We start from the raw sequence: 19,135 nt of genomic DNA, 5'->3' as shown, positions 1-19,135 counted from the left end.
CAGTACGCCAAAACTGTAAATACATATGCATATTGACTGTAAAGAAATTAAACCCTTTAGGCTGAGTTATGCACATGTGTAAGTGTTAGCAGATTAAGCATCTAAATTATGCCCTACTATGTATTATGCAATGTCAGCAGGGGTGTAAGAATGATAGTTGTATGAGCTCACTTCTGAGTTGGAAACTGTTAAAAAATACATGTGTATGGCATTGTTTTCTTTTACCTTAATGTAAACATTCCATATGCTTCTCTGTTTGCTGACAGCTGTTCAAAAATGCACAGCTCTAAATGATGAATCTTTGTCCCACACAGTTTCTTTAGGCTCCAGAAATAATGGTATGAGATTAGTATAAGTATACTGCTACTAATGTGAACTGGATGGACAAAACAAACAAACAAACAAACAAAAAACCACTACATTTTCTGTCCATGATAACAAATTGATAAAACATTCACAATGTTGTCTTCATTCTTTCCTTTTGCATTCAATACCAACATTTTAACATTAGACATCTTTATTATAGAAATAAAAATAGTATCTGCAGAACTAGAATTTAATTACTCAATAGGGGAAAAAGGCAGCACATTAAAAATTTGAAAACATATATAGTAATTTTTAATTCATATCTTAAATTGACAAAGCCAGAATTATTTATAAAGCTTTTCCCACTGTTTGCAGGAAATAGAAGTAGAGAAATCATTTCCCTGCTACACAACCATTTTATTACAATAGCTCACCACCAATATCAGTTCATGGTAACACCATTGCTCCAAGAAAGTAAGTACCTGTGGAAAGCAGCCCGTCTCCTCTGCACAAACTCTGGCTCTTGGAATCTCCCATCTGGTGTCCCTTGCTAGGGCTAGTCTATTAACACTTTGCTGCCAGAGATTGACACTGATCCTTTTGTCATGGTGGGACCTTCATGGTATCAGGGCCAGATTAAGATCTCAGGGCTTTTTATCTATTCCTTAGGAGATGGCTTCTGGAGGCATGTGAGTATTTCAGAGTCTCAGCATCATAAAACAATTCTGCCTGAGTGTAGCTGATGACTGAGCTTGCAGAGAATCCAGAAAGCAGGCAATATACTTGCATTTGCCCTTGTATTTCACTAATGTAGGATGATGGGAGGGACAAGGGCCTCCATTACCACTCCAGGCGAGCATGAATGTTGTCAGTGTGAAAAGTATGCTGCTATCTCTGCCTTGCAGGAGGGACTTTGCTCCCTATTCTATGAGATTAGGGATACCCAAAGGTGATTTCCTCAGCCATGAGAAAGGAAACTCTGTTACTTCCAAAAAGAGAGCCAGGAGTGTTGCATATAGAGCCTAAATTTGTACTGGTTGTAGATGAAGAGATCCCAGTGTTGTGAATGCAGCTAAGTACCTTCAGTGAACAAGGCAGGAGCTTCTATCATGCTACAGAGATTGACTTGGGATCCAAGCTTTTGTATAAAACCCTGCCGTGGTGGCCAGCTACAGCCCAAACCCAAGCCTTGTGCCATGATGTACAGTCTGTCAGATGGATACTGCCCATGGAGGACTGTGTGCTCTGAGCATGGCACCACACAAGCATATTTCAGGATGAATAGGTACCTTTCGAGTTAACAGCAACATTATGTAAAGTTTCCTCCTTGGAAACAGTTGGGTGCTTTCAGCCCTACAAATTGCCTTTCACCATCTGAGCCCCCAGGTGAAATGGAAATAAGCAAACCTAATGCTTAAGACAAGGAGAGCCTTATTGGATAACAGATGGTTTGGATATAGATAAATGTATATGGATGCACACAGGTCTTAAGCCTGGTGTGTTGGTTCTGTGCTGTGTGGGTTTTATTTCTCTCAGATCGCTGGTAGGGAAGGAAATCTACAGTCAGTTTATAAAAGCCTCTGGGAAGAGCCTCCAAAATGCTTGTGGAAGCAGTGCAGGGCATCTACTGCAACTCAAGGTGAACAGTATTTGTTTTTGTTGACTTCATACTGTTCCTTACATCCTTAAAAATCTTTGTAAACATGTGCATGCTGCTACAAAGAAGGCAAATCCTTTCTGTATGCAAGAGGCGCTTACATCTATGTGCGGCGTGCTCCTGGGCTGCCAAAAACTACTCTTGGGAAGCAATCCAGAGGCACTTGGAGGCCTGGTCAGTGTTTGCTTTGGAAGGCTGCTGCTGAAAATTGCTGCTGAAACTTTTTTACTGAGGTTTTTTCTCTCACTTACATATACTTCCAAAAACTTTCCAAGAAAGAAAAAAATATATTTTTTCCCTCTGAAACACTGGCCATCTAGAAAGTAAGCATTCCAGCCAAACTTCAAGACATTTAATTAGTAAATTCTGCAGCACTGCTTCCCTGGATTTTTATTTTTATTTTTATTTATTTATTTATTTATTTTTATCCCCATCCCCTGCTATGGATCAAATTATTTGCATATCCTGCAATGTGTTCTGAAATGTCAACTTCTCACTTAGGAATGATGACACATTCTGACATTCATGGACGAGACCTTGGGGTATTCATAATAAACTCCAAGATATGGATTAAGTGGAAATATAAGGACTTTAGCAATGCTTCATACTAAAGTTTTGTAAAGACATGACTGATGCTTTTTTAGTATTTGGATGTCTACAGAATCAAAATTTTACCTGTGGAACAGAAGAGAGCTGTGTAGAGAAATTCATCCTTAACCAAGGATCCCCTAGATTATCAGAAAATAAAATGAAGATGATTACTGACTATCCTTAAAATAATAAGACTTTGCCCCACACTAGACTCCTATACACAATAAACCAAACCAGCAGATTCCAGAACCCCCAAAAGACTCCCAGCCTCAGTACGTGGAAATCCCTTCCCCACCTGCAAGCAGCCACATGCTGCATGGGGAAGGGGTAAAAGGTGCCCTGCCATTTGGGAAGGTATATTCCCACATGGAACACCTGATTCCTGAGATTATGATTTTTTTAGTAGCAGCTACAGGAACTAGAGAGGAGAGCAGTAACCTATCTTTCTTCCTTCTCCTCACCGTGCTGTATTCATTATGGCCTTTAAACAGTTTTCTTCCTCCTCAGAATTCTTCTGTACCCACCATGCTGTGCTAATGCTGCACCAGACACTAGCAGGGAGAATGACACCTTCATTTCACCTCAGGAAAACATTTTTCATTCCTGTAATTCAAACCATCAAACTAAGTAAGACATATTTAAAATGCAAGGATATCCTCAGTTTATAAAAGCTAAAGATGTTGTTTTTATATCTTATTAAGATATTGGATATTCATTTTCTTCTACTGAAATTGAAACATGAAGGTTACTGTCACTAATGTAATAATATTTTATATATATATAAAAAATACTTTGGAAACTATTTGCATCACCTACAAATCAAGCCAGGAATGAGACTATCAGCTTTTTCCTTGCCAAAGCAGCTATACCATTCAGCACTTGTAATGAAAAGTTTTATTCAACTATTTATACTGCAGCTACTGACTATAAGGAATCCATGATATATGCATTACCTAGTTGAATATTTCTTACAGGTGCATGCTGACAACTACTCATATAAAAAAGCATTAGGGTAATTTGGCTCCAGCTGGCATCCAGCCGAAATCAGGCCTGTGTGCGTCTGCCTGGGTAGACACTCATTCAGGTTCTTGTATAAAATATTTTCCTTCCACAGTCATTCTTGAAAGCATACTTTTCCCATATCAGTGTTGATGAATACTAAATAAAAGGCAAAGAAATTGCCCTCAAAGGAAACTCTTCATTTTTATTTAAATGAATACTTAATGAATCTACTTAAAAAGTACTTGCCCCAGGATATTTCTAGAACTATCTGTGAACAGAAACCTGTAAAATTAAAATATTAAGTGCTGAACATTTTATGGTATGGGATAAAGCTTTCTTCCTATTGCAGTGTGCAATAAAAGCACTGTGGCCAGGCATGCAGCACACTGCTGGTGAAAGGTGGCAGACACCTGCTTGTGCTGTGGATGCTAAGGCAAAGAGGATCCTTTACTCTAAGGCAAAGTACAGCACATCCACAGCAGGAAACTCTTCCTCTAACTGGTCTTATGAAAGGAAGGATAAATATAGTTTCCTTAGGGTTTTAAGTCTACCAGTTCAGCTTAAGCATGTTTAGGCTGTTTGCCATGTCTGCCTTAGCGAAAATGCTGGTCCATGTCTGAAGGCGCACAAAGCAATGGACAGCAGAAGTTTCTACTTGGAGTTTGGGGGGTGTTATTTGTTGTTTTACAATGTAGAGTTTTATTTACAATATTAAAAGAAGTACTTAGTGAACATTCATTCATTAAATGCCTTCATGCCCACAAGAAGATGATAGGTATTATCACTTGAGGCAGACAGGCAAAGAAATAGCAGGCATCAGAGCTCATTTCTCAGCCCTGACTCTGCCCTTTCCCAAGCTTCCCCCCAGAAGATGGGTAAGCCTCAAACAGATTGCTTTGGTGTTTGCTGGAAAAGGAGGAGGAGATGCCTGAAAGAAACATCTGCAGAGGACCATGCCCAGATGCCTGCAGAATATGCAGATGTGCTCTGGGGCTTGGTGACAATGCTAATGCCACATGCTGCAATCAGCAGTAGCTTCACCAAAAGAAAAACTACAGGATGGAGGCAAAGATGTTTTAGCCATTTACATTTCAGTCAGGATAAACAAAAAGAAGAGTTTTCTAATTGTCAAGAATTACAAAAAAAAAAAAAAAAAAAAAAAAAAGCGTGATCAGCCTCATTCTGCTCTCTTTCTGCTCCACTGAACTGTACCACTAATGTTTCTTACTCTTCCCAAGACCTGTGGCTCTACCAGCAGTGCTCAGACACAACAAATGTTTCTCCAACCACCCTGGCATGCTTGGCTCCCTCTTTCTGCACAGTTCTGTGTTTGTTCAAAACTTTGCACTTTTTCTCTCCTCTGTCACCCTGTCATATTTTCATAAGTATAAGATTATTTTTGCTCTGTTTTCCTTCAGTTTTCATATTGGATTTCATTTTAATTTATTCACTGACCTTTTCCCTCCTAATGGTTTTATTATTGACTGTGATACCACAAGAGACTACATACCTCTTTTATGAGAGGTCTCCCTGAGGGTTTCCCAGGCTTGCTCTTATTATATTTTAAGTGAACTTCTGTACTTTTGCGACTGGTCCTAGCCACCTGTAAGAGGCTCATTCCTGGTTCCAGAGGCACATGACTTATCACTAAAATTACTGAGACTCTAGGGTGAGACTTTCTACAGCTCCAGTTGACTTCAACAGCAATCTCCTTTGTTCATCTGAGGGTACTATTCAAGCTACAACTCAGCAAACAAGTAATTGACTTTTTTTTTTTTTTTCCAGAAGATATGTCAGAGTTAACGGGCAACTACTTAGGCAGCTTGAGGCAAAATTGAGGTCTCTCATTTTTAATGCTTCATACACTTACAGGTACAGAACTCTGAAGCAAAATGGTGACCATCTATTGTACATTCCTGCCAAAAACACAAGTCAGAGAATTTCACTTCACCAACCTCAGTTAAAGCATAAGTCAGATAAGTGTGAAGCGTTAATCAACCTCACATTTAAAATGTACTCTGTATTTACAGCCTAGATTTCTCATAAGCCCCTCTCTACCAGCTCTTTACATTTCTCTTTTCAACAATATAAATCTTTGTTTGCTTCTCTCACTATAAGCCCTTAGAGAGTGTGACAGATTCTGAAAGCTGTAAATTCTGTGAATTTTGTAGTATCCTGAGAGATGGCTCAAAATTCCTTTCATTCGCTTTTTGTTTTAAACTATAAATAGAGCCTTCTTTCTGCAACCAGTCTCCAAAGGTCACCTTACGATGTTTTGCTATTTCCCGTATTAAGCAGCAATGCTTTTCAGCTGACATTCCAACTTCAAGTCATGCATATGAGCATGATGTGAGCTTGCTGCAGACTACAGTGAGAGGGCTGCAAACAAGACTGCTATATAATTGCTGAGAAGAACAACATCCATTGTCAAAAAGGGCACTTCATCAAACAAAATCTAGCTGCATGAATACAAGTGTCTCCAAATGTTTGGTTCATGCTAAAAATATAGCACATTTATTAAAAATATATATTTATAAACATTGGTATGAACAGACACAGATGTTAAGCAAATGAGAAAGGAAAAATAACCACGTACTGTATTTCTCCCAACATTTTATCAGTTTTAGGCAGATCTTGCTCAATAGAATTGTTTCTTTTTTTTTTTTTTTCATGATTGCACCATATGTTCATTCTAAACAAAAAGCTTGTCAGATTCAATGTAAGTAAAAGGAAAAACCAAGAGAAAAAATAATTTGAACTAATGGACATGTGATGTGTGCTATGTAGCTATCTTTGAGTTCAATCCTTGCAGGTATACAGTATACATTTTTAATTGATATTGTGTACAGTTTCTTTTCTTTTCTTTCTTTTTTTTTTTTTTTTTTTTTAATTGTGTTAAAACAATATAACCCCAGTGGATTTCTTCAAAGCTACAACTTACATAATTGCAGTCATTTTTTCCCCAAAACTGAAAACCAAAGCGAAAGGAAGAGGACAGGACAGAAGAGTTTAGCTTGTTACTGTGTGAAGAAGTCTTGTTAAATTAATTGTGCTTCAGCCTTCACTGCCTGCAGGCAGTGCTTTTATGATGTCTTAATATAATACAGAGTCAATTCTGATTAAAGAACTTGTCAATAGTCAGCAATGTTTGTCGTCACTCTTAATGGCCATTTTATCTGTTCTATTTGCATGCCTGCTAGTTTACAACGTTGTGTAAATGTACACAAAAATGATCACAATGAGGTTCAGAATTGTCCCAATAATTCCAAGCATTGCCAAGATGGTTTCTTCTTTGCTTTCCTTTTCTTGACTGCCTTTATCTTCTTCATTTCCACTAGTGATTACCATCTTGGTGGTCAGTTTCTTTATCCTCCCCTTCAGGATAATCTAGAATTAGGAAGAAAAATATCAAAACAGATCATTAGGTTGATTTTCCAAGCTCATATTAACAGTGGAACCAACTGTAGAATTTATGCCCCTAAATACTTTATATTAATAATTTAATTTACATTAAGAATTCACTTTTAAAATGTTTAACATTTTTATTAGCTATTTAGTAATTGCTTAATTAAAATTATAGTTCAGCTAGCCTAAAGATTTCTTGTAACTCTCTGTAACACCCTCTGTTTATGTGCCAGCCACCATTTCTAGCACATATAAGTTGTCTGCACCGTTGTTATAAGCTGGTTAGAAATGTACCACTGAGGTGTGATTCCCTCCAATATTAGGGGGGACTTGGTCTGCATTTGGACTGCAGAAGACAATCTTGGAAACTTGCAGAGAGCCTAGATTTACATTTCAGTACCAGGGAGTGAGTCGGTGAGAGAAAAAAAATAAATAAATCTGGGAAGCCCTCATTCCTTTTTAACAAGAAAAACAACCAAAGACAAAGACATTTTGTTTCCTGACAAGAGGGAAGACAGCAGTGACTTCCCACTAAATAATTCAAAACAAAAGCAAAAACAGAATAACATCCATCTTGGCTTTTCTTTTCCTCATTCTTAATGTACAATGAAAAGTTCCTTGCAGTGCAGTGAGCTGAGGTATTGATCTGCCTGCAGGGAGGATTCAGCCATTTCCTAAGCAGCAGCTCCAGCATCTGAACTGCTTAAGACAGAAAATCCTACCAGTCTGGGACCAGCCCTGTCTCCAGGCATTGCTAGAGCTCCCTTGGTGTTCCAGCCAGTTGCTGAGACCTGGGTAAATATTTGATTGTTCAAATTAGAAAAGGATAAGTTCTATTTATCCATGCCTACCTTCATCTCATGCTATAAAATTGGACAAAACAGGCAAAACAGACTGCCCCAGAAAACTGGAAAAGACTGGCTGGTTTCCCACAGCAAACTGATCTGCCAGGAGCTGGGTTCAGGCTGTGCCCTGCTGTTGTCTCCCCAGCTGCCCACTGTGTCCTGTGACCTTCCTGCTGCTGGAAACCATGTCAGGAGTTAGCAAAAAATGCCCCCCAAACTGCTCCTGCTCACAGGAAGGGTTGGTTGGAGAAGAAAGGAAGGACAGGCACTTCCCAAATTTCTCCCTCATGAGGAATTTACTCCTAACTCATGGAGCAAACACACCAGACCCCAGCAGCTTGGATGCACAGTGAGGGGAGACCACCACCTGCTGAGGCACATGTCCCCCAGCAGGATTCCCAAGGGGCAGCCTAGACCTGCAGCTCCATTGAGGTCCTGGGCCACACAGCCATGGCACAGCAACTGGAGTACCAAAAGAAAGGACTGGAAGAGGGTAGGAAATCTTCCATCAGAGAGACTGGGAGGAAGAAGAAAGGGTCTAGATGAAACAAACTGTATTTGTTACATCTGCAAGATGTTCTTATATAAGACAGCAACTGCTAGCACCACCCTAGGAAGGGCTTTGTGGTGCAGCTCCAGCAGGTACAAGTGATGTACAGGTGATTAGCAGGGAGTAAGGCAGAAGCAGGGGTCTGTGGAGGTGCCAACAGCCTTTACTTTTATGCTTGCATTAGCATTTATGTGCTTGCCTTGGTGTCACCAAGGGATTCAGCAGAAAACAAGGAATAAGATGGCAACCTGAGGGTATTCATGGCAAACACAAGTCAACAGGAGCAGGGGGCAATGAGGAGAGGGATGCTGCATCAATCAGAGCATGGTAATCCAGGAGGTCCTCTGGTAACCTGTCCCAGGAGATCAACACTTCAGAGGCACTGGACACCTCCCAGAGCACACTGGCTCCTGGATCCCTTCCATCCCTCTGAAACTTTCAGGTCCCCAGTTTCCTCTAGACACTGTCACCAGCAACTCCTCCTGCAGGACCTCTTCCAGCAGCAGAAAGGCTTTGGAGTATTTGCCTTCTACATGACATCAGACCACAAGCCCACATCCCACGCTGTGACACGCAGCTCTTGCTTCACCCACAAAGCTGTGAGTCATTTGGATATTGTGTTCTCTTCCCCTTCAGTAACTGAGAGGTTGTCCCTCTGGCTTAATGTCTGTCCTTCACTGTTCATTTGAAAAATCGAGTGGAACCACAAATACAGTCAGATAAAATCCCAGGCCTGGAACACAAAGATTTGAGGGGAGGGTGCAAAGGTTGCTTCTGAAATCTCTGCAGGCTCATTCCCTCAGAGCTGAGCACTCTTGATTCAGCATTTCTGGATCCCACAGAAACAAACCCCCAATAATTTTGTGGGTCGAGCCCTTCTGGCTCTGAAAAAGGCCAGAGAAGAAGCATTGATTAAAGCATGGGTCTCTCTGCATAAATGGTTTGGGCAGAGTTTCCCACTCACATCAATGTCTAGAACCTCAGCTGGAGCAGATTTGCACACACACTGCACCCACCAACTCACTCATCTTGGGCACAGCATCTCTGCAGCACACATGCTCAGTGATCGTGTTTCTTGGATTAAAGTGAGCAGAGGCAGCTTAAGGACATCTTAACCCCTACTATTAACATCCCAAGTCTTTTCCAGATACATTCAAAGTTTGCATCACACAATTACAGTGTAAAACTCTTTCCTGCAGGACACCATAGATCGTAAAATTAACATAGATCTAAAAAGTAGCTGAATAATTCACAAAAGTAAAATAATATCAAAGGCTAATAAATATAAAGAAAAACCCTCTGGCTCAGTAAGTCCTTGAGTGATGATTTTATTATTTTTTTTTAGAAGCTGTGTAAGTATTGTGTGGAGGTATCACTACCTCCTCACCTCGATATTAAAATCTTTCCAGGCACCCACTGCTGGCTTCTACGAGAGAGTGGTCCCCAGGGTGCACAGTTTCTGATCTGAGGTCATGCAATCACTTTTCTATTCTTTTCAGGTTGTGATTACCAACAAGGAGATATTGAATAGTTTAAAATCTGAACACCACCAATGCAACTCAGATTATTACAATAAAGGGTCTTAACCAAGGGGAAAGGTCTTTGGTATGATTCAGTGAAGTGTGTGTGGAAAAGCAGACGACTGGGGGGTGATGAATATGGAGGAGCAGGAAAGCAATGAGGTGGCAACAAACGCAGAGTGGGCTGATGCACAGCACGATCTACTGAAGGTTGTGTCTCCAACAGCCTCTGACAGATTGCTCCTGCCATGCCTACATGCTGCATTTGTCTCTCTCCACAATGCAGCCTGGAACTGCATGAACTGCATCTTTATTGGATGAAACTATACCCAAAGATGTGCTCCCCATATGCTACAAAAAACAGCAGGAATTTCAATCCATGGGAACACAAGCCCAGGCAAATGCTGGTCTGAAGTATAAGCCCCAAAACAGCTGTAATGTGGATGCTGGCACCATTAGTGGATGGGTTGCTCCAGTGGGACCACATTACTTGCTGTTTTATACCTCCCCTAAACTACAATAGAGACCACAACAGGCGTGAGTAACAGGTGCTTAGAATTCAAACAGGAAAAGACTGGGACCAAATACTATTATATGAGTACTTTGCCAAATATAGCACCACTGAAATCAAGGTGAGCTTTGTCTTTGAACTGTGAGGAGATCAGAATCAAAATTACTTCTCTACATTTATGGGCTGACCTTGGAGAAAAGGTACACTCTCCTGATACCAGACTCAAGCCTTTCACCTTCACAGATCTTGTGCTCAGGGGGGAATTTTGGCTGACTGGGTTTTGTGAGTATTTTTTGCTAATGGGAAAATAGTTGTTGGTGGTTTCAGTTTAATTACCCTAATTAAGATTTTTTTTTTTTTCCCAGCCTTTATTATTCTCTTCTGAAAATTGATTTAATTTATTTGACATTGTTTCATGTTTTAAGATTCTTTCGACACATTGCTCCTTTTATAGTTTTTCTGATGGGACTTCAGGCTTGTCAGAAACACCCTTTCTCCTTACCAGAACTGCTGAGAGAGATAGGAATGATAGTGAGCACTAGAATTACCAGTTCTTTAATAACTATCCTTCTAATGCAAGTACTATTTGATTGGGTAAGTGCTCTCCTGTCATATCAAAATTAATGCGCTTCCTATTTCATTTTGCAAGATTCGTCATTAACCTGATATCGGTCTTTTGAAAAGATGTATATTCTGAAATGATTTACCTGAAAAGTTATGTATTCCATGTATTCTTCTTTGCATGGGGGGAAGAAAAAGAACAGCTCAGTGGTTAGAACACATCTCTGATATTTATCTTCTTGAGCTACTGCTGACTTACGTATCTAGGGGAAACCCACTTTGTTTCCCCCTGCCTCAGTTTCTCATCTGTAGGATGCCTTGAACAATTGCCCAGTCTACACCAGAAAATGAACCATAGCAATAGTGACACCATACAGGTACTTTCAAAAGAGTTTTCATGTTAACATGAAATAATTCAAATCTAACAGTCCTATAAAATACACCCTCTACATCTTCACAAATCTGCAGGACCTGTTACACACCCCTGTCATTGCAAGCAGCCCAGTGGACTAGACAAAACATTTCTAGCAAGAGGAAATAATCCTTCCTTGTCTCCTCACTCTCAGCATGAGCAGTAAGCCAGCTGAAGGTGATGGGGTACAGGCAGGGCTTTGGAAAAGGCAGCAGCAAGCTCATGTTTGTTGTCGTACTGCTGTATGTTTGTCACATCGAAGATACAAAACACGTCCCTCGTGAAGTACCTGCCCTGATATATTTGACAGCTTTTGAACATGCTGGCACCTTGACTTGCTCTTGAAAAAGTTTTGTAATCTGAAATCCTTTCAGTTCTCAGTCATTATTCAAAGGGTTCCCAGGAGGCTGGGAGTTGAGGGCACAGGCAGCAGAAGCAGAGCTCCCAACATGTAAGGAGGATAGTCCAGGGGGCACTCAGTGTTCCTTACCAGCCCCATGCTGGTGTGCATGACCTCGTGCTTTGACAGGCAAGAAGGAAATCTGCAAAGCTACCAGGGTTCAGTGCTGAGCTGGCACAGAGCAGCCTCTCTCCTGCATTCGGCTCAGCCACTTCCATTTACAGCAGCTGAGGATCTGGTTCCTCATCTTCAATCTAGCTTAAATATCAGCAGGCACGAATTTTGTATTCTTAATACATAATCACAGACAATCACCAGCCAAATTGTTTTGATATTTAAACTTGTTTACAGTCCCCAGGCTATTAGTTGTGATGACACATTAACAGATAAGAGAGCTTTAATTTTCTGGGGATAGTTCCACCCTCCGGGGATAAGAAACACAGCAGAAACTTGTTTTGATTAGCAAACTGAATGGGGCACAGAAATCATACAAAGCAGAACGTGAGTTCAGCTGCTGCTGGAGCTGACACTTTCCCTTATCTCACACAGAAGTGCTTGAGTTACCTAGGAGGGAGGAGAGGCTCCTCAAGGGTTCAGTCCCACGTGTACATCACAGCAAGTGGGGGTTTGTTCCTGGGAGTTTGTTCCTTTCGTCTTAACAAGGTTTTTTAACCTCATTTCCCTCCAAGGGCAGGCTTAGGAAAGCTGCGGGCTCAGCTCAGATCTTAGACAGCCCCTAGGCAGGATGCTGAGCAGGGCATCTGAACAGATACTGCATCGCTGCTAGTGGTCTGTGGGAGGAAGGCAAAGGTAGCAGACACGTTTAAGTGTGTTAGCAGCCCCAGGGTCCTTTTCTAAGGATTACATTGTCATTTTTTCACTTCTGTGATGACTTTGTACCCATGTACAATCCTTGTACCATTTTGACTGGATAAGTCCCCTCCTAATCCCCACTTACACATCGTGCTATTAGCTACCAGTCGAGACCTGCTCAAAGAAGTAACAGCAGGTGCAGGGACACCCGTCTGTGTTTATTTGTAGAGCTGGGTTTCAGATAACTGAAAGGCATCATGTGAATGCAAGATAAGGCCAAGAGAAGGAAAAGCAAGGCAGCAGCTTTGAGACCATAAAAAAGCTTCACTAAAAGTCCATTCAGCCAAAGCAGCTTGCACAGACAGCGTGCAGTATGTATAATGGCAGACGAATGGGATGAGCAGAAACTATTACAGAGTAACAGTCAGAATACCTGAGAAAAACAGAGACCTGCAAAAAAGCAAAGGGAGGGGAGGGGAGGCATGGAAAAGTGCCCAGGGAGAGGTGTTCCTTATAGAGAAAAAAAAATCAGAAATGTGAGCCAAGTTCAAAAATATATCCCCAGTAGTGAGCAGAAAAACCAGTGCCAGAAGCTGAGACGTCTCAGCAGAGGACACAAGCACTTACGTAGCCTTCAAGCAAAAAAGCAAATCCACATCAGACTGCTGCTATGCTGGCAGGTTTTAGTCAGTGGGAAACACACTCTATTTATAGCACCACAGCCAGGATATCTCCAAAGGTTTCAGCAATGTGAGACCTCCTCAGGAATAAAGGAGGGCACTCAGCAGCAATGAGGTTATTCAGAGAAGACAGAATTCGAATAGGCAATGCATTAACAGAGCTCATCGTGGTCAGTCTGGCAGCGAGTTTATTCCCCAGGTGGCTCAGGACACAGTAGAGATGAAGGACTTGCCTTTCCTCTCCTTCCTTCTCCTTGGTCTCTGGGACCATGGGCAATCCTGACATGCTGAGGATACCTAAGCTCTATCATAAAGATACTGGATATTTTGAATATTAGCATATCTATCTTACAAACAAAGCTATGATTTGTAGCAGAATAATGATTCATAAATACCGAGCTACTGCTGGAGACTCTCCTTTACTGCCTGTGAGCAGAGTGCTATCCACAGATGCACAAATAGTCTTCAGCTCCACCTGCAGCAAGGTCTCCCATAGTAGGATTCATAAAGCTTCAAGTGTCACAGTTTGTGAAAGAAACAAACCTGAACAAAGGCCGCCCTTTAACCCATCCTTCTCCCTCTTGATGTAAGATGCACTATGAAGAACAAAGTTTCTTTGAATCAAAACTAACATTTAAAATTATTTAAACAGTACTGGAAGCATCTGTGACTCAAACTCCACATTTTGTGAAGCCAGAGATGATGAATTTTCTGGGTTGACCCAAACAGTGGTGAAATTTCAGTGTAATTCTCATTGATTTAGACTGGCCTATTTCATGTTCACAATCCATTTTCCTGATACACAGCACTGTGCTTGGTTGCTTGGTGATAATGCTCAGAAGCAGAAGTGTTTGACTCTCAGCTGGTACTGCAGCACACTCTTGCTATTTTCATCCTCTTAAATACTCGGTATTTCTTTTCAGACCTTTTGAGTCAGAAAAGTAGTCCTGCCTTCCCACCATTCCAGAGGTCAGTCCTTGGTACCCTCTATCAGCAAGAAGAGAGGGACAACGACAGGGTCTATGTTTCTTTTGTTTGCATGAATCCATCTGCAAAGAGTGCAAATGCACCAGCTCTAAAAGAGCAACTGACAATGCCTGTGCTCCATTTTCAGACAATTTACTGCTCTGCTGTTTGCAGACAGTTTAACTCCTGAGGATGATGGACTATGTTCATGGCTGGCATATGGATGCATGACTGCACTTAGGCTGCTGGTGCAGATGACCTCAGCATGGAGCTGGAGAAAAAAAGCCAGGAGATAAAAGCTCCAGGACAGCAACAGAGCTGAAATATAATAGTTACATATCATGGACACAATGGTGGGAAGAGATCCCATAGGTTTCACCTTCATTTACCATCTGCAGAGCCCTGTCCTGCAGAGCCCAAGGGGCTCCTTCCCCAGAAGCAGCAGCTGCAATGGGGAAGAAGAGCAACCAAACACCAGCCCCAAGCTGGTCTTTTGTGTCTCACCACTTCTTCTTCCCTGTCATTGGGGAAGGGACAGACAGAGCTAGCCACAGTGCAGATTTCCCAGGACTGCCTTGTAAGATGTCCACTAGATGCTGGTCAAACCTGCTGTGGTGCTAATGGGAATAGAAGTAGCCAAATGGAGCCAGACCAAGGTCTGGCTAACCGGGTGTCCCCTTGCCATTAGCTGATGACAAATGTGCACAGTGTGAGCATGCAGTAATGCTCACCCCCGTACCTAACAAGAGTCCAGAAATCTGCAGGTCAAGGACTTCCTCTGCCCAAGGGAACATCTTTGGGTTTAATGCCGCTTCATGGATCTGTTTTCTCCAGATTTGTCTAATTTCTTTATGAACTCATGTCAACTTCTATTTTTCTATACAGTATCCTCTAGCAATGAGCTCAGAAGATAATTAAGGAATATCTGCAAAAGCACCCACTTGTTATTTAAACCTGCTACTTGATTCCTAATTATGTAATTTGAGACACAGTGCATAATTGTTTTTTATTCTGCAGGCCACCTAGAATACAGTAAATCTCCTACAATATCCCTGTAGTCATCTTTTTTCAAGGCTAAAAAATCCTTGTCTGTGTATTTGTTTCTTACACAAAATCCATTCCATGCTCTTGATTATCTTTCTTGCCCTTTTCTGTGCCTTCTGTAGTTATGCTAAGGGGTTTTGGACCAACAGAGGACAAGGGAAGGGAAGGGAAGGGAAGGGAAGGGAAGGGAAGGGAAGGGAAGGGAAGGGAAGGGAAGGGAAGGGAAGGGAAGGGAAGGGAATAAAGATTTGAAGTTAAAAGTCAGAGCTCTCTCTTAGTTGTTTACCTATCTTTTCTGAGCTTAAAAAAGAAGAATATCATAATGATCAGGTGACCATCCCTGGAAGCTAACACATTCCGATATCTACCCTGCATATATCTTATGGATATCAATTCATAGATCAATACAGAGGAATCTTTGAGTCCTAACTTATATAGTGTTGTTTTGCAGAGTCCATTCATATTATTGTCCATTCTGAGAAAGAAAAAAAAAAAAAAAGAAAAAAAGAAAAAAAAAGAAAAAGAAAAAAGAAAAAAAAAAAACTGCTAGAAGCCCTCAAATTTAAATCTTTGTCCAGACAAACGTAGCATTAGCTGAAGCAGCTAGATGAAGGAATGAAATGTTAAAGTATCTCCTATCGTTTCAGATCTCAACACTTCATTTTCTATTTCAAGGGCATATCCAGGGCTCTCTTTTAGGAGCAAAAATAAGCTGTAGCCCTGTAAAAGGTAAAATACAATACTCAAACATCAGTAAAGGACAGGTCTCCACTGTCTGCCAAAAGGCACATAACCTCTGTCATAAGCAATTTGAAGAGCTGCCCTCACACCACAGCTTGTTGGAATGAAAACTGAGCTGCTTCAGAAGACATTTAAGAAATATTACAAGGAGGAAAAGTTACACAAATTTGTCTTTCTTTGGCTATTTAATATCTCTAAATTCAGCCAAGACCAGATGATCATTTGTCCCGTAGTGGATTGAACTGCCCTTAAAATTAGTTCCTCAAAACAGAGCTCAGAAATGACCTCTCCTTAAAAAACAAGAATGTACTGGAACATCATCCAAAACCTTGAGGAGTATAACACTTGAGATTCTTTGGAAAGGAGCTGCTAGTTTGTGTGTACAAGAACTATCTAGAAAGTCTAATATCTCATTTTTACTTCCAGTTATGTTTATTCTAAAAATTAGTTACAGCTAGATTAAGGGAAAAAAATTCTAGCTAACACTTTCTGATTTAGGAAAGTTACATTCATTTATATATATTTTATATATATATAATATATAAAATATATATAATACATTATACATATATATATTACATATATAAAACTTTTAAAATTGTAACCATCTGGTGTGAATTTATTTTTGTTACAGAGGAAATATTGGGGGGAAAAATTCATCTAGTTTTGCTGTTTACAGGGATGATGCTTGGAAACTTATTGTTTTAGCCATATGTAAACCTAATGACTGTTTCTGTAAAATACTCAAGTATCTTCACTTTTGAAGCAAAAACTGCATTGGTAATTTTGTTATAGCTGAGATGGCCTGGTATAAATACTGGAGAAGGTCTAGTGCATCTGAAAACATGTTTGTTTTTAATTGATAGATTTTACAAAAGAAATTACCTCTATTTTATCTTTTTTGTGTGTGTTTAATTACTCTCTTTGCTTAAATGATCCATGCAGCAATTTAATAGGTTGAAATGACACATTGATGGTTTTCAACATGACAATTTGAATAGCACAATATTTTCAGTTTGCTTTTCAAAAATAAATAAATTCTCTGCGTAATTAATTTGCAGAGACCATTCAAAAATGCCACACTTAAAGGTGATCCAGCATGAATTCAGCCTCTTTCTGTTTATGTGTTATCAGGTAGGTTATAGCTAAACACTATTTTGTTCACCAAATTCCAACTTCACTGAGTACACAGTGCATTTGCCATAGGATAGGAAAGAAAAAAGCTTTTGTTTGTAGGATTCTTCTTTTTTTTTTTTTTTTTTTTTTTTTTTTTTTTTTTTATGCAGAATATAAAAGTGGCAGGAGAGTGCAAAAAGGATCAACAGTCTTTTGTCTACAGAAGTGAGATGCTGCCCTGAGGAAGGGGACAGCTCATTGACACCACACTTTTCAGTGCTGCAACCCTGTTCTGTATACTAATAAGGCCTGGGGGCTTAAATATGTGGAGTGGTGAGCACTGGCGATTGCAGTAGAAACAAGGAAACTGCCGTATGTACTGCTAGTTACTCAAAAAAACAAACAAACAAAACAAAACAAACAAACAAACAAATAAATTAAACAACCACAATTGTGGATGCTTGTAAACTTGCTCTTTTTTGCCTCAGGTTACCACCAGAACAAGGGAGTAATGACACCCAGTACTGTTAGTAAGGCACTGTAAAGGTAAATAAGTCAACATCTGCACACAGCAAGGACCTGAACTGTGGAACACCATGGAATACGCCAGTGAGAAATAATTTTGCCTTCACAGCAAAGTTTGAGCTATGCATCGAACAGTGAAAAGAAAAGCAAGTACTGAATTCACAAACTGTGTCATCTATTCTGCGCACCGAGCGAGTCTCTGATCCTGTGCAAAAATAGTCTGTGACCGATGCACCTGTGCAAGGTGGCTAATTTATGGAGTAGAGATGGTATAACTTGCAGCATTTCTTAGATTCAATTGCTGAGCTGTGCAACCTTGATAATGTTCTCTTCATATGCTGTTTTGTGTGTAATTATTACCTATATCAGCCCAAATTTTAAAATAGAGCACTTCCCTATTGAATGCCTTTTTTAGGACACATTCGCAGCTGACACTTAAAGGTGCCAATAGCCTGCCTCTCAGGCACCTGGCACTGGCTACTGTGCAGCTACTGGCTACTGACACCATGGCAGCAGCACTATCCAAACTCTAAAAATTTCAAAGCTTTTTTCTAATTCTTGGGTTGGACATTCCAAAAGTGAGGTGGCTGAAAATGCTTTGACTTTTTAAAAATGTTAGACGTAATTTTGATAAAAAAGCTGATAATTAGAGGAAGTAGCTAGTTTCTAAAACAAAGTTAGCAAAGTAGGATAATACTGCAGGCAACCAACTCCCACACCTTTTATCATCATCATTAGTCATTTATATTGCAGCAGCATGCGGCAACCCCTGCTGATGTCTGGGCTAGAAACCAGATACAGACAGCAAGAATTATACCTAGCCCAAGAAGCTTACAAAATTAAAACAGAACAATGTATTTGAAAGTGGGGGGAAAAATACTGAAAGGTTGAAGTGAGTAGCCGAAGGTGGCTATATGATGGCCTGGCTATAGATTTGCTTAAGTCTTCTGTACAGTATGTATAACCACCCATGCTATTTCTCTGAAGTGGATACTGTATTATATAAGGAACATGTTTGGATAGCTAATATAATGCAACGTACACATCATGTTGCCTCAAGGTCATGGCAAGTTGTATTTATTTATAAGATGCATCTTGACATACCCTAATGTAGTGCCAGTAATTTAAAACAATGTCTATATAAATGTGAATAAAACCAAAAACATAACCACATACAGAAAACTGAAAATATTTCATTGTTTTCTTGCATTAAGAGTATTCAGTAGCATATTGGTAACTCTTCTTAAGGATTTAGGAAGATAAATGTATATTCTTCTATATTTTTCTTTGATGAGCACCAAGCCAAATTCTGTCCATGAAATTGAATAAAATTATTTTTAAAAGGAAAAATAATCCAGATTTATACTTCTAGAATTGAGAGCCAAATTTAGCCATGATTTTTTTTTAAACATATAATAGATTCTTTAAAAATATTACTCGCAATAAAGAGTCTGGTAACAATAATTGAAATATTCATAATAACTGAATTA

At 40.0% G+C, this 19,135-nt stretch overlaps 1 protein-coding gene across 15 annotated transcripts in view; it reads right to left on the bottom strand.

The window, feature by feature from the left end:
* Positions 1–465: 465 nt before the first annotated feature.
* The window catches only part of TUNAR (transmembrane neural differentiation associated intracellular calcium regulator), a 165,240-nt gene continuing 146,570 nt past the window's right edge, over positions 466–19,135 (bottom strand). For all 15 annotated transcript variants that reach the window (XM_084520702.1, XM_084520699.1, XM_084520706.1 and 12 more), the window contains one exon: positions 466–6,943. In XM_084520702.1, the coding sequence (XP_084376828.1) occupies positions 6,758–6,943 (186 nt within the window). In that variant the 3' untranslated portion in view covers positions 466–6,757. The remainder of the gene's footprint in view (positions 6,944–19,135) is intronic.

Source organism: Aythya ferina (genome assembly GCF_964211825.1).
Source record: "Aythya ferina genome assembly, chromosome: 5".
Taxonomy (NCBI): domain Eukaryota; kingdom Metazoa; phylum Chordata; class Aves; order Anseriformes; family Anatidae; genus Aythya; species Aythya ferina.
This window is presented reverse-complemented; position numbering and strand designations above follow the sequence as displayed.